Here is a 26,352-nt window from a genome sequence, read left to right on the forward strand (position 1 = left end):
TTGCTGTATTTGAATTTTTATTATATATTCCATCTTCACCAGAAGCTTTAAATGGCTCGGATGTATTAATTGCTCGGTTAAACATTGACGGTGTAAAGATTCTGTGTAATTTGTGATTAACTTCTTCACTGCTGATATTTCGACTCTTCCACATTTATATCGCTCTTTAATTTACGAATTTGTTAAGTTTAACGTCAACAACAAAATCAAAACAAAACAAGAGCTAAAACTTTTAGCTATTCACTAGTTTATCAACTCCCTCCGCGATGAGAGTGAGTGCCAACGTGTACCGAACACGTGGTGGTACCCAAACTTCTCTCATCAAGCTCAGTTCATCCACTGTCAACAGAGAGACACTCACACTGCATTTTCTCTTTCCCAGCATGTTTGTTTCATGCTTCTAAGGAGAGAGAATTGCATAGTCGTTTCTTCATAGCTCCTGCGATGGACATCGAACCGGTTTCTGCTGGAGTCGCTCTCTTTCTTCGTTCTCTCTTTTTATGCAAAAAACACCTGTTGAACGGCGACGGCGGTTTGTTTCTTTCGTTACGATCCACCAGCCCATCGAAAGCCGAAAAAACAAACCGCGCGCGTGGGGATTGAGGGGCGCACACACCTTTTCGACTCGCTTTGGCTGCACAGTTGCTCCACCAGCTTGGCAGCGCCATTCGTTCGCGGTCATCGCTAGTGAATAGTACGGTCATAGTCCATACGGGGTTTCTCTTAGTTTTCTTGTTTCACTTTCGTTTGCGCGGTACGATTTTCGTTCCGGATCAAAAATAAAAAAAAACGCGTGCGGAATTCCTACCGGGATTTCTCGACTCGACGTGAGTCGACTTGTAGGAGAGTGTGTGATGTATTGTGGAGTAAGTGATAAGATCGACTATTTCCCTATTGGATTAAGAAGAGAATCCCTACTGGATCAAAGCGTTTGGGTAATCGATCGCGTGTTTTCGTATCTCTAATTGATCGCTATCAAGTAGGTACTGCAAGATCATTTGTACAAAACGATTGGTTCCTTAGCGTGTTTTGTTTTATGTTTTTCTACTTCTTCTGTGGCTTTGAGGGAGGAGCAGAAGCGAGCTGATCATCGACTGACGATCACTCAAGCGTGTGGAAAGTGACGGGCTGCTCAAAAATTGTGTACGATTTGTTACTTTGCTGGAACGCGGTGTGGATCGTATGGGAAAATAGCCTCATCGCGTGTTGTTGTCGAGAGTAAAAGTGATTAAGATCTACCTCTAATCGTCGTCGTTGGGTCCCTTCAAAATTGATCGAGTCGATTCGAGGAAGTCCACAAGATTATGCGGCAACTGTTAGTCCCCAAACAACTGGCTGAGATCTTCAAGCTTCTGGGGTAGTGTGAACGACGAAGGTTGGAATAAAATGTGAAAATTACCTTCGCAGCGGACGACCCTTCCGAGCTGGTTCGGTATTCAAATTCCGACACGAGAGTGGCATGATTTATGGGACCCGCGCATTGTGACATTTCCTCAAACGAGCGTTTCTCCCCAAAGTGTTGATGAAATCCCGCCAGGGTGAAAGGGGTTATCTATTTCCGAATTCCTAATTGAGTTGCGGAATGCCGCCAGTTTGACAGTGAACCGATCTTCGATCCGCAATCCGATCAGATCGGAATGGAATGAATCGACAACTTGTGATCTTTTGTAAGATTTTGTAGAAGTAGTGAAGATTTGATGTGATTCTGTAGTTCCCCTATTTGTGTTGTGTCAATACCGTATCTGGATACCTTGGATATTGGTGATTTGTGTGAAGTTGCGGAACACGTCAATCGTTGTTTGGAGTTTTGATTAATTGCAGCTGAAACCGAGACGACAACAAACCGCCACCATGTGCAGCAAAAACAGCTTCGAGGTTTTGATGGAGAAAATTAATACGGTATGCTTCAATAGCGGAAAATAATATAACTGTTTCAATGTGATTTCTTAAATAATCTGAATTTTGATTTGATTGAAGTGCGTTTATACGTTAGGGTGCCATGCGCCGAGCGATTAAGCACACTTTCTGGAATTTGCATCTACTTCAGAACCTAAATTTAAAATCTGAATTAACCCTCATCCGCATTAGGGTGTCATTTTGACACCATTGCAAGTTTGAAGGCTGGTAACTTTTTTCAGAAGCTTCAAAATACAAAAATTTCTTCGGGGACCCTAAATGAATTCAAAAGTTCTTCAATATTGCATCTTTACTTTATTTATGGACGAACCCTGGAAACTTGGATAAAAAATTTCCCTTTTCCGACTTTGGGTGTCATTTTGACACCACAAAAGTAAAATCTATTGAAGTCGTTTGAATTATTATGAACTTCATATCATATTAGACCACTTTTTTGAACTTTTTGTGACCATTTCATTAAGAAAAATTTAAAAAAATATTTCTTGTCTTCATAATGTAGGCAATAACTTCAGCTTTCATATGCAAATATTTTTTTAGACGTGTAACATATGAACTACAGCAGTTTTCGTGAGGCATGTTTTTTCGGATTTTTTTCTTTCATGCTGAATAACGAGAAAACTTGTAACTTTAGCTGTATATAATGTTCTAAACATATTTTACTGACATTACAAGGTTTCTTTTGGATGAAAGTTTTGTTTAAATCGGTTTAACACGCCAAAAGTTATAACGATTTGAGCTTGTGGTGTCAAATTGACACTCCTAGTGCTGATTAGGGTAATGAAATCTAATGCGGATGAGGGTTAAAAAGATACCCAAATTTTTGTTTCAAATCTTATGCAAAATTCTATTCAATATTTAAAAAAATATTCTCATTCAAAATTTAGCGTTAGAACTTGAAGTTGGAAAATTGTTTTATAGTTAGTTACACGGAAAACCATTTAATCTTTTTTTTAAATCAATACAACAACAAATACAGTGTGTTTATACAAAATCAAAGAATTACACAACCAATAACAAAAAAATACAGTTTTGAATTCCATATTATGAAATGAATATTTTAAAACAACGAGCAGGATTAGCTTTGACTTTATTTGAGAGGTTTCCAGCCGCAGGCTGGTTCGTCTCTGAATCGGATAAGCTAATGTACTTAAATCACTGATCTTAAATGCTAGAATTAATTATGTATTTTTTTTTTTCAAAATAATAAGATTTTTCAACGTTTTTTTTCAGAGAAATTTTTTTTCCAAAAATTTATATATTTTTTTTTAAGCTTTACGTTACGATGTAATTGCTCGTGTTTCATAGAAAGTTCAGAAATAGGAATTCTAAAATCATCTAGACTGAGTCCTGTGGTCTAAAAAGCTTTGTTTCGATTCAAACCCCAACCATGATGTTTTGCAGAATTTTCAAATAACATTTATATAAGTAAATCTTAACTTTAAGGTTTGTGTGGTAAAAATTGAATGTTTTGCCTTTAAATATCAACACCATTTTCTTCCTTCTGTGGATCCGAGCCTTCTATCGTTTTTTGTTCTAATTTCAGAATCTTTTTTTGCTGAATAACTTTATCGAAGACCGTTGCTTTTCTTTTATCACAGGCGATCCGGGATTTTTTTTGGAAATTTTGACAAAAATCGGGTTTTTTATTTCGAATCTTTCAATCAAATACCAATATCCGAGGAACTATGATAAAAATTGAGGTATTATTCGTACAAAACCCTTTTTTAATACCGAAAATTATCACTTTTTTCAGATGCTGGATTCAATGATTAGAGTCCAAATTATGCACTCATTAACTTTGCTCACACATGATTTGGATATTGCAATTTTATTACGATTAAAAAACGTTGGAAGAGATAAGTACCTAAGGCAATTGTGTCTTAAAACCTGACAAAATCCGGGCATATGATTTCAAACCAAAAATTCGGGCAATATCCGGATAAATTTGGACAGCAAGTAATTTTGTAACAAATTATCAAGCAAACAACGCTTCAATGTTTTTTCATCGAAACACATCAGCAGATTTAAACCTTATATGAGATTTAAAAAAAAAAAGATTAAAGGTTGTTTTAATAAAACTTGCTCAAAAAATTCGTTTTTTGATGCGAAGATAAAAAGAAAGATATTGACACAATTTGATTTTTTTTGTTTGATTTTGCGAGTGAAGTGAATTAATCCGGACAGAATCCAGACTTTTTTCAACGAAATCCAGCCATCCGGGTCAGATCGTTCTTCTACTAAATTTTGTATTAAATATCCGGGCAAGTACGGGTAAAACCGGACAATCTGACAAGCCTTACTAACAGATATAAAAAAAAAATGTTTCGATTATCTTGTGTATTTGCTTTATTAAAAACAAGCTTTGAAAAACTGCAATATACATCAATTTTCAAAATACTTCATCTCATGTATGAACGATAGTTAATCTGGTGGGAAATTGCAGTGAATCCGGATCCAGATTTTTTTTTTTTTTTGAATAATTAATGATCATTACCACCAAAAATGTAAAAAATCGGTGTAAAAAGGGTACTTTTCAATCAACCAACCTCTCAAGTTGTTTCAAATATTATAGAGATAATTTGAAAAGTGGCTCCTAAAAGGCAAGAGAATCTTCGAGTTGACGTATTCAGTTGGCAACATTTTGGCATCGTTGAATTTTCAAAATGCAAAACAAAGAATTTTAAACGACGAATTTTTTTTAATCTGCATTTTCCTAAATAATTCTAACACAATTTTTTTTTGAGTTAGTTAGCGGTGATTGGAGCCATTTTTGAATTGCTCAAACCCTGGGGACTAAAAAGCTTTGTTTCGGTTCAAAACTCAGCCATGATTTTCGGCAGAATTCTACTTACTCTTAGATAACTTTTGAGTGGACTGTATAAAGTTCTTCCCCTGAGACCGGCACATAGTCCCCGTGGGAGGTTTTTTACTTCAGATGAAGAAATCACTGGTAGTAACCTTTGCACTTTAATTCGAGTATACACAGTAAACGAAAATTACCGAATTCGGTAATTTTTTTACCGAAATCCTAACATGTGTAAATCGTTAAACTGTTCGGTAATTTTTTCGGTAAAAAATAAACGATCATCGGTAAATGAAGAATCGATTTACCGATTTTCGTTTATTCTTTACCGAAAAAATTACCGAACAGTTTAACGATTTACACATGTTAGGATTTCGGTAAAAAAATTACCGAACTCGGTAATTTTCGTTTACTGTGTAGGCTAATGGCGATGGTTTGATACAAGTTGGAAATTTTCCTGGTATTTATACAAAATCAAGGTCTTTGATTTGGCTCCCGATGGGTAGACCAACTAAGGAGAAATTCTATAGCTGGACGCAACAAAGTTTTTATGAGTAAATTTGAACTTTGAGGTTTGTATGAGCAAATTGCACATGTAAACGGGAATTAGAAATTCTGTAAAAAATTTATAAAAAAATTATTGATAAGTTTGGGTGATCGATCAGGACTTCTATTGGCAGTATCTAACTTTCCTATCTTTATTTTAACATTGTAACATGATTTAATGTTATACATCCATTTAGGTACCCAGTTTTTTTTTTGGCTAGAAATTTTCAGAAGTGTAGTTTTACTATTACATTTCACTTTAGTTCTTAAAGAACTATATCGTAAAGGAAACATTTATTACACATAAATTTTCAGTTGCAAATATTGAACAAATTTGTCGATTTGTTGTCGGATTTTCCGATTCCGTCTTTAGACGGCCTTTAATTTTTTTTTCTTTTCAACGATCATTTTTTCTTACAAAGCCAGTTTTGGCCAGCGAACCGGGAAAACCGGGAAAAAACCGGGAGTTGAAAATAGCACCGGGAAAACTGGGAAATAACCGGAAATTTGACATCACAACCGGGAAAAAAACTTGTGCAGTCCAAATCACTTTTTCTATATTAATCCTACGTATAGAAAAGGTTTATGTTAATTTAGAGTAAATTTTTACTAAAAAATTTACATTTATGTTAATTGTATTTCTTCGATGAAAATACGAAATGAGAAAAGTTCATGCGTGTTTCCATTCTTCAATGTTCGCGTTTCCACCGAATGTTAGAAATTTAAGCCAGAATTATTCTGAAATCTAATTTTAGAATTCAAATTTTGGATTTAGAATTGATATAGAAAAATTTGATTTAAAAATCAGGCCCAGTATGATATTTCAAACTTAGATTCTGAATACAGATTTGATTTAGAACTCAGAATAAAGAAGGTTGAATTAAGTTCTCTGTGTTAAGAATTTAATGATGCATTCAAAAGTTGGACTGAAAATGCAGATGAAAAAATAAACGGAATAAGGTTGAGATTTCAAGTTTTAAAATCGGACTCAACAGAATTTGGTATTTCAGAATTTGTGTTTAACTTTTCAAGTTTTTTTAAGTTCGGTTTAAAAGTAAAATAAAATAACAGCACAAAATAAGCTTGTTTATTTATCTGAATATACTGATTTATCAGAATTATTTAAAATATTTAAATTTGATTCAATCTGGCGATTATAATCAACTTTTTTTTATTTATTAACGGTTTTCTTGGCAGTTGGATTAGTCTGAAGACTGTTGTCAACTGCTCATGCCAGTGCTTTTACAGATGTGTACGTGAAAACACGTTTCCTTTGCTTTCTTCCGGGGGATGCTCTGGGTTGCTTTATTTTTTGTGATTTATGAGATTGATGACCCTCTTTTTAAATGCACATTTATAACTTTATCACTTCCCAAGTGAAATCAAATCAAAGCTTTGAAATTTTACCAATTAAAATAATGCAAACTTCTACATGAGAAATCTACAAAGTAGTATCACCTGTTTCATCAAATATTCGGCGAAACATATTATTTCCCAACCCTTTTGATGGTTTAGCTTTCAATTTGAGAAATCTTCTTTCCTATTAGAGTTATGGAAGAATAATGACAATAAATCTCTTTCTTTGCGTCCAATTCTAACAAATCCAACATGATTTTCCGAAGAATTTATAAAAAATTTCAATAAAATACCTAAAACTTTATTATTTCCCCCCGCAGTTTAAAAGGGACAATATATTCGCATTTCAAAATATTGTTGTATTATTTTCACGAAAAAATCTTACTTTAAATGTCTTGGAAAATTTATTTTCCTTACAATAATTTTAAAGATTTTAGAAACCTCTGAACCCCAAAATTGTTTTATTGATAAATGGAAGTTTCGGTTCTGATCTGTTGAACGAAGTTTGAAATCTCCCAGAGAATTTGAGATCTGGAACGTCACACGATATCATAATGTGGTTTCAAAATGAATGCGAGGCTTCAAAATTTCAAGATGACATCCGAAAAATTTTAAATTATGAAATTCAAGAAGTTTCCGTAAAGAAGCCTGTTGTCAAAGTTGGAAAAATTTGTTTTCAAAGACTTAGACGAAGGTGACATTTTTCGTTGCATAAATGGAATTCTGGAATTATTGTCTGATTCTTTTAAATTTCAACATTTAAATACTTTATTATCGATACGAAATGCTTTATTATCGATACGAAATGCAACAAGTCTCACCGCTTGTGAATAAATTTTGAATTAAAAAACTAATTCACATAAAATTTGCATTTTTCGCACACTTTCACTTACAAATATCAATAGAATGTATTTTTGTTCGGTCAATAAATCTTGTAAAAGGTATTAAGCAGGGGTTTCTTAAAACGTGAAAAACATAAAATCTCACAAGCAAAAATCGGGAAAAAACCGGGAATTTGAAAATGGAAACCCGCTGGCCACCCTGGTTTTGGACTTAGCTATCAATAGCTATTTGAGATCGAAAACAAATGGACCAACGCTTTCTGACGCTACCAAAATGATGTTTTTTGTTGATGTGGCTCAAAAATAATCAAGTTTTGTTAATTAACAAACAGCTGTATCCACTAAACTGCCCTCAGCTTCTTTCAAAAGGGAAGTGTTGGACTGGAAAGTAGCAGAAATTGAAGAAGGAGGATGCAGCCACCTATAATACAGAATAGACGAAGTAGAAATTAGAAAAACTGATCAATATCATGACTGAAAAAAGTGTGCGCTGGCCGATGGGAGGTACCAAGAATAAAATAAAAATATTTCTTACAAAAATCGAAAAATAATTTTTTTAAAATTTTTTCAGGAATTATCATAAGATTACCTTCATTTCCTCCATAGACAGTATTTTGATCAAACGAATGGTTTTTGAGATACACGCATTCGTAACTGTCCCATTTCTAGAAAAACTAAGCTTTAATTTCGGTTTGAAATTCTTTTGAATTTTCATTAAATTCCCAGATCTCCGTAGAACTGGATAAAATCAAAAATATTGTTTATGTTAATTTCTCTCAGAACTCAAAATTACTCTTAATCATCGGAAAAATGGGTCATTGATTCAAAACCATATCTCTGTAACGTTTTACATTTTTTTGTTTTCACAAAATGCACTAATTTTTGGAATGATTTTTTACCTATTTTCAAATATTAGTCTAGAATCTCATAAACGAGAGCTGAGATAATGAAATTAAATGCAAATGTGGATTCAGCACTCCCAAATCAGCCAAAATCAGCTTTTAAAGTTTTGCACCTACGAAAAATGTGAATGTTTTTCCTTGTACTAAATATCTGAAATTGCTCATGTCATGATTTTTCAATTACACTAGCTTAAAAATTTACATTTTTCCGAGGTGCGAAGAATTTACGAACCTAATTTGAAAAAAAAATGATGTAAAGACTCCTAAAATTTATTAACTTTTTTCTATCAGCGTTTGTTTTTTTACATAATTTTGAAAAAGGTATAAATCATTAAATAAATTTGTGCATTTTTTTTTGCTAAATTTTAAATAGAACAGCACAGATATTTGGAATAAGGTTAGAATTTGAATAATCAACATTTCCCAAGACCACGAATGTTTTTGACTTTTGAGAATAAAATTATTGAAGTTTTTTTATCACGTTATTTCTCCAAATCTATTAAAACCGAAAATTTATTCGAAATTTTAAACGAGAACTGAATCTTTAATGTTTTTAAAACAATTAGCCAAAGTTGAGGAAAGAATTCAAATTTTCAATATAGGTACTTAAAGGCTTTCCGATGATGTCAGGAAAAAAACTTAACCCAATCTATTCAAATTTTTCAAAATTGTAGAATTTATGTTTTTAAAGCGATGTATCCGTGAAACAAAATTATCTCGACAAGATCTGAATCCAAAAAGGATAACAAATTGATTAAAAATAAAGGTTTCAGTTATCAAAAATCTGTTTTACCCAAAACTGACAAAATCAAAAAACTTCACTCGCCATATCATCAAAATCAGTTTTTTGAGCTTAGGCCCAACATATGATGTTTCCCCGTGTTATTTATAAAAATCGTTTTAAAAACTTGAAGAAAATATATCTTCCAAGGGAAAAAAAATTACTTAATTCATGCATCCTTTGTTGCAAACATTTTCATTGATTTCGTTTCAGACGAAAAAAAGTAAAAAATTTACAATGAGAGTTTGAAATTCAAGAGCAAATTAATGAAGCTAGAGTTCCAAAATCTCCAAAGTTCAGAATCATATTTCATTATTTTATTGAAGAATTAAATTTCGATTTAAAAATAGAAATAATTGACGACAATTCAAAAAAAATAAATTGAAAATTATAAGTTCGTAATAAAATTTCGATGATTGAGGAAGGTTACTCAAGGCAGCAATCTAGACTCAAAATATACGCCAAAACCTCAAAAAACCCATCCAAGTTACAGTTTTTAAAAAAAATTAACACTTGTTCATAGAAATTAAGTTCTAAATACAAAATTTTCAATGGAATTAAACTCATTTCAGAGGTTTGCAATTCTGTATCCAGTTTGAGATTCTTGATTATTGATTCTTGATTCAGAAATGCTGCTTTAAAATCAAGGTTAAAAATTTGTTTTTGCTGTTTGATTTATGATTTACGAAAAGCATATGAATTTTCAATATTTTGATTATAGTTTTCTTTTAACAGGTTGATTTTCGGCTTTTCAGCTTCGGAATCTCCAGTTTTTTTAAACTTTATTCTCATGAAAAATTCTGATTCAAAACGGCGGTAAATAATTGAAAAATTCTGAATCAGGATTGACCATCCGAAATTCAAATTTTAATTCAGATTTACGATTCAGATTAAAAACAAATGCATTATTTAAATAATGAATTCAGATTGAAACCCTCAACTTCAGAATTTGAAGTATAGATTCAAGGATGAGCGCCCTGAAACATCAAAATTCTTCTTTTAAAATTCTTATCTGGAACTAAGAAATTCGAAAACAAATTGAAAATTCTAAAATTCAATTCAGGTGCAGAATTTAAATTGAAAATGTTGAATTGAAATATGATTTAGCTTTTAAATGAGTTTTTCAATCAAGATAAGAATAAAGTAAGTATTTACACACAATTCAGCTCAAAAACACCAATTTAAATTCAAATTTGAGTTTATTTTTAAGTTTGGAAGTTTTGTTTTATGCACTAAAATCTGATTTTTATTTGAAAAAAATATCTTCCACGGGATTATCAATATATTTTTGATTAAAAACATTTGCCGATAGAGAAACAGGTAGCATGTAAAACATTGCAAAAAATTCAAATTTTTTTGGTGTGTTGTTTAACATTATTTATATTGAAGTTTTTAGAAAAGCCAAATTATAAATTCATCTTCCCTTTTTCTTTATTCCTTTTTCTTCAACTATACTAGTTAATGAATTGTAAATACAAAAACAAGGGTTTGCTCTTTAAACCCTCGGTATGAGCCATTTCAAATAAACAAAGTAAAAAAAAGGAAAGCCAAATCTAAATCTAAAATTACAAATTTGATTCAACCTTAAAAAATCCAGATTTGAGTCAAAAAATCTTATTCTTTTATTTATTTTTTATTTATTTTGGAAATTTGATTAATTTTCATCGATATGGTTAAAATCTTTGAATTTGATCAAGAGTTTGGATGTTTGAGTTTATTTAATTTGAGCATAGATTAAGATATTTTTTAAAATTTGAATGTTTTCCTAAAAAACTTATTTTAAACCCAAATCAAATAAGCCTTACCTAACACACTCTTTAACGAATCAAAAGATTTTAATCATCGATGAAAGTCAATTCCATATTTTGTTTGCTAGGTTTTATAATTTTTTTTTAAAGATTTTATGACGTTTTTTCTTATGTCACGCTTTAAGAATTTAATGTAAAAACACTCAAAAATAATTAATCATACACGTACTTTCAAAAATAATATGTTTTGAAGCATTTTTATTGAACAAAAGCAAAACAAATCATAGAAAAAATCAATCATTAAACCCCCCATGAGTCGTTTTGCCAGCAGATCGTGGCCTAGAGGATAGCATCTTTGTCTTCTAAGCCAACGTTCTTCGTTCGTATCCCGTATGATGAAGGTTGGCGGTTTAAGAAAACCTTTTTTTTTTTAATTCGGTTGTATTTTTGTTTTTTCATCCTTCAAGACATAGATCCATTTTAAACAAATAGGTAAAACAAAAAAAAAGTTACCACCATTCCAAGGTGGTGTATCTTTGAAACGCCAAGCAGCTCATCAAATAAAATCACATCAAAATAAGAATGAATATAAATAGTGAGAACAAATGAAGAGTGATAATGAATTATCATTAAGATCTGTCATGATTAATTTCGTTAAGAGTTTAGAAACAATATCGTCTTCATCCTATCTGCCAGACAACTCGAAGCTCCAGTTCCGAAAGAATTCAAGCTAACAGCTGTCAAGTGGGCGGATGAGCACCTGCCAGCTGAATTTCAAACTAATCTCTTTTGTGGACCGCGGAGATAAACAATGACAAACAACGGAGTGGAAGTTCACTGCTGGAACTAATCTCATTTTTTTAGCTCTAATTTGCTGTTGGCATTATTTTCCCGGATTGTTTTGGTTGAATTCTGCTTACAAACAAACGACCTTTCCCACTCGAGAAAGAAACAAAACGATGCTGGGCGAGGCTGAGAGCTACCCACCCCCAAGTCACGGAATTGGGTTAGTTGGGCGCATCTAAAATCTAACAGGTGCACTTTTGAGGCCGAGAAGAATTCAACAACTAAAGCTAACTAAGCTCACTGAACTTGGTGAGGGTTAATTTGGAATGCAATTTGATGTGAAACTTAACTTATAGAGGAGTTTACGTACTTATTTTTTGTGTTAAAGTTTATAATGATGATTTCAGCGTTCAAAATGTGTCAAATTCTGATTATGAATTTAAATAAAAAATTAAAAAAAAAAATTGGACAAAATGAAAAATCTATTCCCTGAACAAGCATTTTCCAAAAAATATACGATAAGAAGTTAAAATTTTGGAAATTTTGTGCAGTTTTTTGATTAAGCAGTTACTCTGTTAAAGGCTACCCGAAGCAGTTTCATGGCTTTTCAGCTATTGAAGTACCGTTGCCAATTACGGAATTCGTACTGGTTGACTTATAGTAAAAAACGCTCAACAGGATGATGTTTTTCGCTCTCCTTTCTTTAAAGATTCCGGCCGCTAGCTTTTTCTCTTATCTTTCCGTCTTCTTTCATACATTTGTACGTACCTACATGTATCACGGGATGGACACATAATGGATTTTAAAGTAATATTAATGAAAAACTGTAACAACAACACATCTGCTTCCTTCCCGAACGACCGACAGATAGAAGCAAGTACCTAGAAAAAAAATGTTCCGCGCCAAAGTTCGCGGATTAACTAGAGCGGCTCGAATTAAGTAAGTTGAACCTACCCATTCAGGAAACATGACTTGCGGAGGGTCGTAAATTTTCGAATCTTTTAACTTCAAATGGGAACAGTGGGAGAGATGGCTCTTTTAAGGCAGGTTAAGTCGATGTAAAGCCAGTTAACGGTTTCGGGACCCTGGATGCGGTAATTGAGTTACAATGTATTTCGCGTGATCGCTAGACTTGCTCAATGGGATTAGGAAGGCGATTAGCGGTTGTCTCTTTTTTTGCTTCGACCATTAATGTGGATTGTCAACTGTCGTCTGTTTTGAGGTTATATCTTAATCTTGATTTTTTTCTTCTTCATGTAAGGTAGCTTTTAAAATAAAAACACACAACAAAAATGAAGATTATTTAATCAGTTGTTCGTGAGAAAAAATTTCCATTGGTAAGGAAAGGAAAGGAAGAAGCGAAATTTTCCCAAGCAATCAACGCCACAAGGACGACTAATCGTGGTCAAGTCGGAGAGTCCATTGATTGAAACCCATGACTCCTGCCTGATCGTTGAGTTCCGTTTCCAATTATGTGGACCCCAGTGCTAGAATGAGGCTTTTAAGTTTTGATCAATCTGGGGTTAACCTTGACAACTGAACGGTTTTCAGCAAGTCTTGCTTCGGTGCCGGTAATTAGCCATTTAGTGAGCTTTGGAGCTGTGAATCTGTGCAGGAATTAGCCCCAAAAATTGATCGCGCGTTTAGCGTCAATTATCTTGGCAGGTGAGCACCAAAAAAAAACGGTTCGACAGCACTTCCTTCTAGACAATAAGTGCGTCCGACGGACACTTCACAATTATGTTGCTAATGGAATTAAATTTAAAGTCTGAATCTGCAATCAAAGTTATTCTAGATTCAGTTTCAAAATTCAGGTTTTGACGTACTAAGTGTACAGCAAAAAAAAAATTTGTACAACTTTTTCTTTTTTCAGGAGAACAGTTATCTCTAAATCCGCGAAAAAAGGGGAATCCATGTGATTTTTTATAAAAACTTGGAAATATGCGTTCGAAATAAGCTTGATAAGCATATCCAGCGTCAAAAAATCGGATAGTGAAAATTGGGCTTACGTATGCAAAAGGGATGAATAGTTTTGGGGAAATCGCTTGAAAAGCGGAGATTTTGGCGTCCTGAATTCGAATCTTTTGTCAGATTTTGTCTGAAAAAAAAAATTAGAAAATTCTGAAAATGGTAAGTTTTGAGAAAACTCAATCTGTTCAACTAAACATTCTCCGTAAAAAAAAATAAACATTTATTTTGAATCTTTGAATTTTTGAATTTTGAATTTTAATTTATTTTACAAGTTTGTTGAAAACTTTTTTTTTTGTTTCGATTATAGTCGTTTTAACATCTTTATGGCATTCGCGACTTTATCAACGTTACAGTTGGCGGATCGTTATTGAAAAACTTATCCGGTACAACTGTGTTCGATGTTTGCTCTTGGGCTCGAACTCGTGACAATGGCTCAGGAGACAACAGACTTGCCAACTGAGCTATATCACAAGCCCTTGTTGAAAACTGCAAAACGTTTTGACTATTGCTTTCAAAAATATCTATGATTCTTGTTAGTTTGACATAATCAAAATGAAAACTCTAGTATTTCTTTTTTCAGAAGTCAAAATTCTTTGTGGATCGTTGATTTGAAACCTTTTTTTTTTCAAAATATAAGTAATATTCGAGAGTTTTGCCAAAAAATGCACGAATTTTAAACATTTCAATTGAAAAAAAAAACACTTAATCCATAGTTTGATTCAACGCCCTCAAATTAGTTAAAGTCAGCTCTAAATTTGTTGCACCTCGAATAAAAAGGGGAATTCTGTTGCCTTGTGTAATGCAAAAAGCAAATTCAGTCAGTTTGTTTTTTTTTTTGGAAAACTCAAACTATCAACTAATTCTAAAGGTTGATTATCAGCCAAAAAATATGTTACAACTTCCCGAGTAGACTTTATGGAGAAATTATAGCAAATTTTGGTATCAGGCCCTGAGAGCCGAATGTGCCTCCTTTTTGCTCGACATTTAAGGTGGTAAAACTATACTTCGTTTTCCGAGAGCTTGGAGAGCAAATGCAAGCGAATTTGGCCTTCAAGGCGTGATAGCAAAATTTGAATTAATTTTTGTCATTAGTATCCTAAAGTTATGCAACGAGTAAATACTCAATATTAAATTAAAAGATGTGGTGTAGGCAAGGTTGCCGATAAAAAATATGTGTTTTTGAGAACAAAAAATCTGACTTCTGATTTTATTGTTACTATTCATGCTGCTATTTCCTTTATTTTAATTAAAAATTCATGTTAAATATGGTCTTTTTAACATTTAAGTTGGTTAAAATCAATTATAATTACCAATCTTATAATACTTTTTAATTCAAAGTAAAAAATCTAAATTTTATAATGGCTTTAAAAATCTTAATTTTTGAAATCCATGAAAAAAATTTCGAAAATTCTGTGAAACCTGTGAATATCTCAAAATTTTGTGTTCTGTGACACAGATTCTGTGATGAAAATTTCCTCAAAATTCTGGGAAATTACAGATTTTTTTGTGATTTCAGCAACCTTGGCTGCGTCAGCACATGGTAGAGGAGTCAGCACAAATGCTTAGGAGTTTTCGGGTTCAATCAACCAAAAGATGCTCCGACACTAGAGCTACCGTCCCCAACACCGGTGAAATCATCCAATTTTTGGATGCGATCCAGAACATCGTCGATATCCACTGTAAAAAGCGTTATATGAGTTGTCTCCATCGTATAATCACAGGCAACCTAAAAAGAATTTCATTAAGTTTTTTCTTAAAACATTGTTAAGTCACGCAAACTTAAAATCAAACTTTTCAAACTAAAAGAAACTCTGATTGGAGTCAACTAAAATCACAAAAATATGCAATACGAATGTCTAAATTATAACTATTTCACTTCTACAATAAGAACTGTCTCGAATATCGAAAAGTTGACTAAACCATACAGCCGTTTCTGAAAAAAGGTTCATTTGTAGTGTATAATCTTTATCTGAAATCAACGTATTATATTGATATCATTACACTGAATTTTTAGTCACTCGAATTGTGATCGAAAAGTAAAACTTCAAGCAGTAGCTTTAGTCGAAGTTCAAATCTGAATTTGAGATCAAAATTTTAGATTTGAAATGCGAATTTCCATTCTGATATTATGTCCTTTTTTAAGATTTCTAATTTGGAGACTGAGTGCAGAAATTTAGAGACTTTAAAAATTTGGACAAAAAAAATCTAAACTCAAAATGTAATTTTATAGTTAATACTTGGTATACGTATGTTTGTCTATTTATAGTTGTTAAAAAATGGATAAATGATCAATACTACTTGAAAAAAAAATCTGTAACGGGTTTTGGAATTTTAAAAAACAACAAATTATGCTATCATTAAAGTACCGCTTTGCTATATTTTGTTAAAAAAATGGGAATGGGAAAAAATGGGAAAAAGATACCTAATTTAACCTATCAATTTATAAAACTGAAAATAATGCATAAATTTTGATACGGTTTATAAAATTATGGATACGTGCGTGATGCTTAGTTTTTTTTTTCTTATAGTTAAACTCTACATCATATTTCGCTTTCATTTAGCTGTCGTTACCTCATTTTGGTTTCATTTTGCTTTCAAAAAAAAATTTATACCTACATGATGATGTTAAATTTTACTATCGTAGAAAAATAAACATTAAAAGATGCTCCAGTTTGCTGTGGACACCTCAATTTGGTTTAATTTGGCTTTCGTTTTAGGCATCAAAGTCTGCTCGGTATTTTTTATTTAATCTTTTAATTTATGCCAGAACAAATTTCCAATCCTTCTTTTGTCACTGGGAGTTGGAACATCGCGAGGGGGGATAATAAAAAATAATGCAAAAAAATAATAAATTGGAATAAATTGCATGAAAGCTCGTATGCAACAAAATTGCATGCTATATCATTGAACAAAACCTACATATGAAGTATTTTTTTTTATCGAAAAGTTAGAGAAAATCTAAAATACAAAAGGTGATAAGACACCCATCTTCCACAATTTGTTTTTTGCTTTTGTTATCTTTCGGATATTTGATGAATTCTTCGATATATCCATAAAAAAATAAACTTTATTTATTCCCCCCTTCTGGTTTTTTGGAAATTTCGAAGGGGTTGGGGCTGACAAAAGTACAAATTGGTATTTGTTCCGGCCTTATTTGTAATAAAAAAATATGTAACACAACCCGCATAGTAAAAAATCATACACTGAATCTTCACTATTATTCAGTTCTGATTAAACTAATAGTTGCATATTGTTTGCGCCTTTGCTCAGTGCGTCTGTGCTTTTAACCAATCAATATTATTTTTGAAAGATTCGATTTATCGTTTTAAAAATAAATTGATATTTTTTGCAACGCATCAAAAAGATTAAAAACTACTTCTGGCAGATACGATTAATGGTCAGAAAAAACTGACTGATTATTTTTGCAACACACCGCTGTCACCTCACACGCGGTCCAAGTTCGGCAAAAATAAACTCCCCCGGCAAAATTCGCTTGAATCCACACAAGAGGATCGGAATTGTTAGGCGATGGCCTCGCTTAATTTGGGAATGGTAAGTAAGGATATTCAATAACTGATTCGTAAACTATCGATTTGTTTTACAGCGTGAATTCTAATAAAAAATAATGAATTCATTTTCAGGAGCTCACGGCAAGTAGGAGGCACCAGCAGATAAATTGCAGATCTCGGAAGATTGGTGGGCCGTTTAGTGGTCTAAGACCGGAATCGATACTCTTGCGATCAGATCAACGAAGAATTTGCTATCGGGCTACGAAGATGAAATTATTTTTGGAAGACGTGATACCGGTAAAACCAGTAAGAAGTATTGAATTTCTTCTCGAGAAATTTTCCCTGGGAGGAATCCAATTGAATCGAGCCGGATCGTTATGTGAAGGCTTCTGTTCCAGCGGTAGTGGTGAGTAGCAATATTTCTCAAGTGATTTGTAGAATAAATTGTCATACTAATAAGAAAATGTTTTTTTCCAGGAGCTGACGTAACGCTGAACCAACTCCAGACGACCTACCCGCTATCGTATGAGAATTAGAAGTAGCGGCACGTGGACTGTTCGCGTATAAAAGAATTTTTGATTAATAAAATATACGTTTCAATAATGTTTCAATAATTTTAATTGTAATGATTTTATCAAAACTACACCATATGTTTTATCGTTATTTTATGTATGCGAAAATCATTGAGGGAAGATTCCACGTATGATACAACTCGCTCAGAGCGAGTAGAAAAAAGGAAAAAAATGAATGGTTACTCTACTTAACGACTAGTTCACTGTATCGTAAAGTGCGTCCAAACGATTCCATTTAATGAAAAAATGATAAGCCTTATCTTACATTAATAATCCAAAACTATAGAAGTAATCTTTTGGGCGTCTTGGAAAGAAGATAATGGGAATAGTCACTGTATAATACTGATTTATGCGGGAAGAACGCTTTTTAAAAATTTGGATTTTTTCTAAAATACGAGTTTATCTTCATCTGTGTAAAAGACATCATATTTTAATGTAGAAGTGAAACAATTTGAGTACCACTGACTTTCAGTGTGTGCTACACGGCTGACTCTTAGCCAAAGCCCCGAAGAAAATGGGAGACGCTGAGACCGTCTCGAGACGAACCGTCTGCTAGTGTGACTAGGCTTTACAACAATCACTAGATCGGCTGACAAATTTGTCTTCTTGTGTTGATATATATTGTTTTGGTTTTCAATTGTTTACCTTTCCCATGTGTTTTTGTTTGACAGCTTACACTCTTAAAATGAAACACGCATCTTTGGCTTCTTTTTTTCTCTTTATTGATACACGCTCCTTTTTTCAAACTCAAAATTAAGTTATTTTGGTTCAAAACAGCATTCCAGCGGCAGTCCTCATTCTTGAGTGCAACTGAGCAATCGCAAAACTCAATTCTGACTGCACAGAAAGAAAAATTCGTGTAAATTTACATCTAAAACGATGCACGAAAACAAAACATCGGTTTTGATGTAAAATTCTACTACGGTGTATTTTTTTCAAGGATGTAATTTTTTAGGCGTGTTTACACGCCTTTAGATCGAAATTAATGCACGAGATTGGATAACAAAAGCCGTCGTATGAAAATACACTGGGATGTAAATTTTAAAGTTTATTATCGTAAATATTCATATTTTTGCTAAATATTCAGGTTTTTGCTTTTGTCTTGGAATGAATACGCCGCATGTATCATTTTGAATTCACTTATTGAACATAAAAAACCATCACGGAAAGCGTCAGGCTGGAATTGCTGTTGCATCCGATGATTCCCAGCACGGCGATGTTTTACATATCAATGTCATCAGCATCCTCGAATGGTTTCGGAGCATCATGATTTTTCGGTCAGCATCATCTGCAGACTTGTATTGTTCTGACAAAAGATTCTCCGAAAAATCACTACCCAGATATCAGCCACGGCGAAAAATCTGGCCTTGCTGTAATGGAGAGAAAACTTATCATTTTCAACAGTGTTCTTCATTTCACGTCTCATAAACTTACAACTTTAAAAAATTCTGGAAGTGCTGTTGTAGTTACGTTTTTGAACAACTCATTTCCGAATAATTTTCCGACTTTTTGCCTTAGTGCCCGACGCGCAAAGTATCTGGAAATATAAAAAGACACAAGTTAAATGTTTCCATTCAATTTTATATCAAACAGATATAATTTAACACTTTTTGTGATATAAATTTCATTGACCGCCTGATTTTTGCATGACCCAATAAAAAATTAAATCAAAACAATTTATTTCTTTTAAATTTTCGAAAAGACTAATATTACATCAAAAGGAGTTTAAATTTACATCTTTTTGTAATTACACTTAAGAAAAAATAGATCATTCGTGTTTAAGATTCCGTGTTCTTTTAGAAATTTGTTGCTGTGTAGCATACTAAAACTCAGCTCGACAGCCGAATTCCAAATTGAACTTTTTTCTTGCCTTTATTCGCCTTACTCAAAATGCAGTTCGGCAACCCAAATCGTTATGTGCTTTCAGTTCAGCATACACAAAAGAATTCAAGGTTAAGTTCATTTGGTCGATCTCAGTTTTGCTCCCTCGCCGAAGGAAAAATGGGATTAGTTTTAGTCTTTAGTTCGTAGTTCGAATTCCGTTGGATGGAACTCAACTTTAGTTTTTAAAATTGAACTAACCACGGTCAAAACAGCCCTTCAGCGCTAGCCCTCAACTTTGAGTTTGTCTGAGCCTGGGCAATCGCAAGTTCTGACAGGCATACTCAAAACTAAGTTCGACGACCGAACTCCAATTTGGACTATGTATTTATATACCTTTATTCTTAGCTTCTCAAAATGCAGTTCGGCAAAAATGGCACAAGTGGGATTTGTTTTGAGTTCGCATTTCAAACTCCGTTTTGAACCATCTCAAGGAGAAATTCTTAAGGAGAATTCCTTATTGAGATGGTTCTCTCTTTGAGAAAATGAAACCTTCCCTTTGAGAAAATGAAACTCAACTTAAAGCTCATAGAATCGAACTATATTTTGAACCCCGTTCAAACTTAATTTTGAGTAACAAAAAAGGAGCGTGTAGCATTGCCTACACACTTAAGACGAAATAGCTACACTGCTGCTCATAGCAAGTCCGTCCCATTTGCATTTTTGTTGAGTTGAGAAAAAAACAATTGGAATTTGTAACATGTTCTGGAAAAAATTCGAATTTTCCCGCGTTTTTTATGGAAGCAATCAATAGCAATCATCAATCCTTTTGCATCATTGCTCGTTCAAAAATATCAAAATTTTTGTTTAATTGTGTTGAAAATCATACCCTGGGACGCATGCGATTCTTTTACGGTAGGCATCTAACAAGAATGATGGCAATTCAGTCCCATTCCATAACCAACTGTAAACGCTGATGAAAAACAAGGCTAGAAGAGTGCTTATCCCGGTCTGCCGGAACCTATTCCTTGAACAACCTCCAGATTGCTCAGTTTTAATCAGGCTACCGGATTTTTAAAGAACAATAGGAAATCCCGGATCTGGTTCGGTTGTCCGGATATCAAGGCAAAAAGTCCAGATTTTGCCTGATTTTTTTTCACAATTTCAGCAAAATACTACCGATAATTTTAAGGGATTCCACTGATAAACGAAAAAATGATGAAATTGGAAAACGGACGGACTTGCCATGAGCGGTAGTACACCTGCTAAATTAAAATGCTACAGGAATTATCCGGGATATTATTTGAAGAAAAAAAGCAAGGTTGACCACAGAAAATCTTCGATAAATTTGGCTAGTGTTATGAACTGCCACGATATTACGAAATGATACATAGACAATGTTTGTTTTTTCTCTATTTAATTTTTTTTTCGTTATTCGGGATGCAGTGAGTTTTTACGAAATGTTGTCTGTTTGAAATATTCAAAAGATTTCAAAAATATATGTATTACCTCGATACTACCTTAGCACTTTTTAGTTAATGTGAAACAGCTTAAAGTACAAATTTATAAGTTTAATGTAGAAACGTTACTTTATATACCATCGTTTTTCCCCAAATGGACGTTTCGATAGATGAATACCAAAAATATCTAACTTTGACAAATTTAAGTAGGCAGTTTAATATTGTTCATGAAACTAACCCCCGTTCCCCCGTTGATCCATACTTTAATAATAATAAAATTTGCGATACAGGAGCTGACAAAAAAAATCTTTCAAGTTCGATCAAAATAGACCGCCGAAACTCAATGATAAATTTTTGACGGTCGCCAAGCAATGAGAAAAGTGACAGTCAAAATGTTAAATTTCCGAACCGTAACAAAATTTGTGATTGATCCTTGATGCTGAACTCTAAATTTGAAAGAGTTTTTTTCACGAAATGACTGATTGGAAATAGGCAATTTCATAAACTAATCGTCCTGATTAACAATTATGTAATGTTTGGAGCAACTTAAATGAGCCTTCGCTGCCAATATGCGGTCATATATTTTTGGCCTGGTGGTCGAATTTGAAAGTCGTTGAACTATTTTTTACGTTCGCCATGGAAAGGAATATCTTTAAAAATTTTCAAAAAACAATTTATTATAACTTTGATACATATTCTAAGTCATGATCTGTTATGAAAGCCTAAACTAGCGAGTTTTTGTGATCAAAGCAAATTAAGATCGTTATTTTTCCATAACATTTACTAGGAACAACTTTCTTTTCTCACAAAAAAAAAACACTTTTGATCTTGAAACTCAAAATTATCATCTGTAATTTTCATTCAAAGAAAAGTTATTCACGTACGGTTTAAATCGAATTAACGCTCGTTTCCATCGACCTCTCAAAGGCCTACCCTCGGGCATCAAACGTGAGTTTATCTCGAAACTCCCAATCCAACAACAACAGGGTGCAACAGGTTTCGACGACGACGACGTTCTCTTGTTTCTGTTATTTACAGGTTATGTCAGGCCATCTCACTAGACTCAGTCTGCGGCGCTCTCTCGATCCCAAGTCGAGACATTAATTGTAGATCAACGACGAATGGTAGGTGAAACTACCTTACCCAATGATCCAACGATCGATCGGCTGATTTTGAGAGTAATTCAGATGAGGTTGCAGGGAAGGTGGCTGTTGAAACCCAATAGACCGACCTGATGATGATTGCTGGGGCCACCCATTTTCGAGCCTACCCACTACTGTGCTGTAGTTCATTGGAGTTTTACACCAATTGTAAACAGATCGTGGAGATGTGAAATTGAAATAGTAAGCTGAATGCTAACTTCGGCTCTACATATTTGGTATTGGATTTGCCAACAAAGCTGGTTCGATGAAATGTCAATTTTTTCGAGGTACCGTCCAGTAAGGTAATTTGGAACGGTGAGCCAGGTCTCATTATCTTTTCCCACTCGTGAGGAGTAATTCTAAGGTCTCAGGTGAAATCATTAAAATGGGCAATTATTTTTGATTTTTTTTGAGAAATACTTCACCCCATTCTACAGTACTTACAGCAGGTTTATTAGGGAACAATTTCGAGATGTTTCTCGGGCAGCAATTTGAAGATATCGCGGAGGCTTGGTTGTTAAATTTCCCTGCTGCATGGACTGCAGTAAACAAACTCAGTTGCAATTTTAAAGAGCTGTCACCGACTAAGACTTGAGAGACCAATTTTAGAGATATCAGCTGGCTAGCCCGCTGCCTGTTTGTTCCTGGGTCTGTTCGTTTGTTTGTTTATTTGCTTTTCGATTTGATTGCGGGTGAGATTCCGCTTACTTAAATGTCGCAGTTGTATAAAAATGGCACTGTTGTTGTTGGTTCGAGCTCAGGCTCAGCTGATTCGAACGAGAGAGACAAGGCACGGTTTCAACATCACTGCTGGAAACTGCGGTAGATCTTCGGCATCCAATCGGCACCACTCCTTAGGCAGGTTGCCGCAGAAAGAACTTGGGCACGGAATTATTATAAAAACTGAGCCGATATCTGTGGGATATTGTGTAGGTGTAGAATCGAGGAGCACAGTAGGAGGGCACATTTTTTTTTCGAAGCCAACTGTCCAATTTGTGACAGGTAGTGTAACCCACCTAAACTTTAGGTTTGGGGAAAAATTCTTGGGCAAAGGGCACCATAAATTTGATTGGGTCATTAGAGATGTTTTATTTGAGCTGGTCAGATGTTGGGCCTCATGAAAAGTTTTATTTCAGTGATCAAATTGATGTTTTAGATAAACCAAACTTCGAATGAACTTTGGAAATACTCTATGTATTTTTTGTAATTTTTATCTTTTTTGTCATTTTTATCATTTTTGTTATTTTTTTTCGTTTTTTTTTTCATTTTAGTCATTTTCATAATTTTTTTTCATTTTTGCCGTTTTTGTCAATACTGTCATTCTTGTAGTTTTTATCAATTTGGTCATTATTGTCGTTCTTGTCTTTTTGTTGTTATTTTTTTTCATTTTAGCCTTTTTTTCATTTTTGTCAGTTTTGTCATTTTTTTCGTTTTTGTCATTTCTTCGTTATTTTTTCATTTATTTCATGTTAATCGTTTTTGTCATTTTTGTCTTTTTGTCGTTTTTCATTTTTGCATTTGTAATTTTTTGTAATCATCATCGTTTTTGAAGTTATTGTCATTTTTAATGCTTTTTTCTTTTTGTAGTTTATTTTTTCATTTTTGTCATTTTAGTTTTTTTTCTATTTTTTTTCTTATTTGCATTTTTGCCATTTTTATCATTTTTGTCGTTTTTGTCGTTTTTGTCTTTTGTATAATTTGTTGTCATTTTTGTCATTTTTATAATTTTGTCTTTTTTTTATTCATTTATGTAATGTTTATCTTTCGTTATTTTTGTCTTTTTGTTTTGTTTTTTTTTTTCATTTTTCACGTTGTCTTTCATCTTGTTATTTCAGTTATTTTTATCTTTTTTGTAATTTTTTGTCATTTTAAGTCTTTTTTGTCGTTTGTGCCATTTAAGTTTCGTCATTTTTTTTTCTTCATTTTTATTTTGTCATACTTGTCGTTTTTTTCATGTTTGCCTTTTTTATCATTTTTGTAATTTTTCATTTTTGTCATTTCCATTTTGTCATTTATGCCGTTTTTTCACATTTTTGAAATTTTTGTAGCTTTTTTTCCATTTTGCTCGTTGTTTTAATTTTTGTCGTTTTTTTTTGTTTCTGTCTTTTTTATCGTCATTTTGTCATTCTAGTTGTTTCTACCGTTCTTGTCATTTTTGTCATTTTTATCATTTTGTCGTTTTTTTTATTTATTTCATGTTTATCGGTTTTATCATTTATGTCCTATTTTTCGATTTTTCATTTTGGTCATTTTTGACGTTGTTTTTCATTACGTTATTTATTTAATTTTATCTTTTTTGTTATGTTTTGTCATTTTCGGTCATATTTGTCATTTTCATTTTGTCATTTTTGTCCCTTTTGTTTTTTTTTTTCATTTTGTCATTTTTGTAATTTTTTTTAAATTCTTTTTTGTCTTTTTTTAAATTCTTGTCATTTTTGTATTTTTTTATCATTTTTTTTCATTTTTATTTTTTGAATTTTTATCTTTTTTATTATTTTTTGTCATTTTTGACATTTTTGGTCATTTCTGACATTTATTTCATTTTCATTTGCCAGTTTTGTCTTATTTTTGTCATTTTCATTTTGTCATTTTTGACATTTTTAACATTTTTTGACAATTTTGTCATTTTTATTTTGTCATACTTGTCATTGTTTCTCATTTTGCCGGTGTTTTTCATTTATGTCATTTTCATTTTTGTCGTTTTTTTAAATTTTTGTAATTTTTGTCGTTTTTTCCATTTTTATTTTTTTTTTTCCTTTTTTTAGTTTTGCCGTTTTTTGCATTTTTGTCATTTTTTAAATATTTTTAGTTTTTATTATTTTAGTTGTTTTTTTCTTCATTTTCATTATTATGATTTTCATCATTTTCTTGTCTTTTTTCCATTCTTGTAATTTTTGTCGTTTTTGTTGTTTTTTTTTTCATTTTTTGTCATTCTTGTCGTTTTTTTCATTTTTGCCATTTTTGTCATTTTCATCATTTTCTTTTTCTTTTTTTGCTTTCATTTATGTCATGTTTAACGTTTTTGTCTTTTTGACGATTCTTTTAATTTTTTTTTTTAGTAATTTTTATCTTTTATGTCATAATTTGTCATTTTTGTTCATTTTTTTCGTATTTGTCATGTTTATTTTGTCATTTTAGTCATTTTAATTTTTGTTATTTTTGTTATTTTTGACATTGTTTGTCTCTTTAGTCATTTTTATTTTGTTATACTTTTCTTTTTTTGTGAATTTTTGTCATTTTAATTTTTGTCATTTTTGTTATTTTTGACATTGTTTGTCTCTTTAGTCATTTTTATTTTGTTATACTTTTCATTTTTTTGTCAATTTTTGTCCTTTTTGTAAATTTTTTTTCCTTATCGTTATATTTTTCGTTTTTTTTTTCGTTTCCGTCATTTTTATGATTTTTATCATTTTAGTCGTTTTTTTTTTCATTCTTGTCGTTTTTTTACTCCTGTCATTTTTGTCATTTTTGTCGTTTTTGTCTTTTCGTTGTTTTTTCCATTTTTTTTATTTTTTTGTCTTTGTTTCATTTTTTGTCATTTTTATCTGTTTTGTCGTTTTTGTCATTTTTATCATTTTTTATCATTTTGTTCATTTTGTCTTTTATTTTTATTTATGTCATGTTTATCGTGTTTTTCTGTTTGTCATTTTTGTCATTCTTTTTTCGTGGTTAATTAATTTGTTTTGTTATTTTTATCTTTTTTGTTGTGTTTTTTTTTTCATTTTTGCCATTGTTGGTCATTGTTGTCGTTTTTGTCATTTGTATTTTGTCATTTTTTCTGTTTCGTCATTTTTGTATTTTTTAAAATTAATTTTTGTAGTTTTTTTTTTGTAAATATTTGTCATTTTGATCATTTTTGTCTTTTTTTTTTTTAATTTGACATGTTTGTCCATTTTGTCATTTTTAGCATTTGTCATTTTTGTCAATTTAATTTTGTCCTTTGTGTTGGTTTTTTTACATTTTTATCATTTGTGTCTTTTTTAGGTTTTTTGTCATTTTCCTCATTATTGTAATTTTAGTCATTTTGTCGTTTTTTATCATTTTTTTCATTCGTATCGTTTTTTGTCATTTCTGTTATTCTTGTTGATTTTTGTCATTTTTGTTATTTTTTACATTTTTTCATTTTTGGCAGAGTAAAGAGTAAAGAGTAAAGAGTAAAGAGTAAAGAGTAAAGAGTAAAGAGTAAAGAGTAAAGA

The 26,352-nt window shown here is 32.2% G+C and overlaps 1 protein-coding gene across 4 annotated transcripts in view; it reads left to right on the forward strand.

The window, feature by feature from the left end:
- Positions 1 to 683: 683 nt before the first annotated feature.
- Positions 684 to 26,352, forward strand: part of LOC129758650 (disheveled-associated activator of morphogenesis 1-like) — a 284,874-nt gene continuing 259,205 nt past the window's right edge. For 2 of the 4 annotated variants that reach the window (XM_055756210.1, XM_055756213.1), the window contains exon 1: positions 684 to 1,899. In XM_055756210.1, the coding sequence (XP_055612185.1) occupies positions 1,852 to 1,899 (48 nt within the window). In that variant the 5' untranslated portion in view covers positions 684 to 1,851. The remainder of the gene's footprint in view (positions 1,900 to 26,352) is intronic. The other 2 variants (XM_055756211.1, XM_055756212.1) reach the window with 2 other exon arrangements.

The sequence above is a fragment of the Uranotaenia lowii genome, chromosome 3, assembly GCF_029784155.1.
Source record: "Uranotaenia lowii strain MFRU-FL chromosome 3, ASM2978415v1, whole genome shotgun sequence".
NCBI classification, from domain to species: Eukaryota; Metazoa; Arthropoda; class Insecta; order Diptera; family Culicidae; genus Uranotaenia; species Uranotaenia lowii.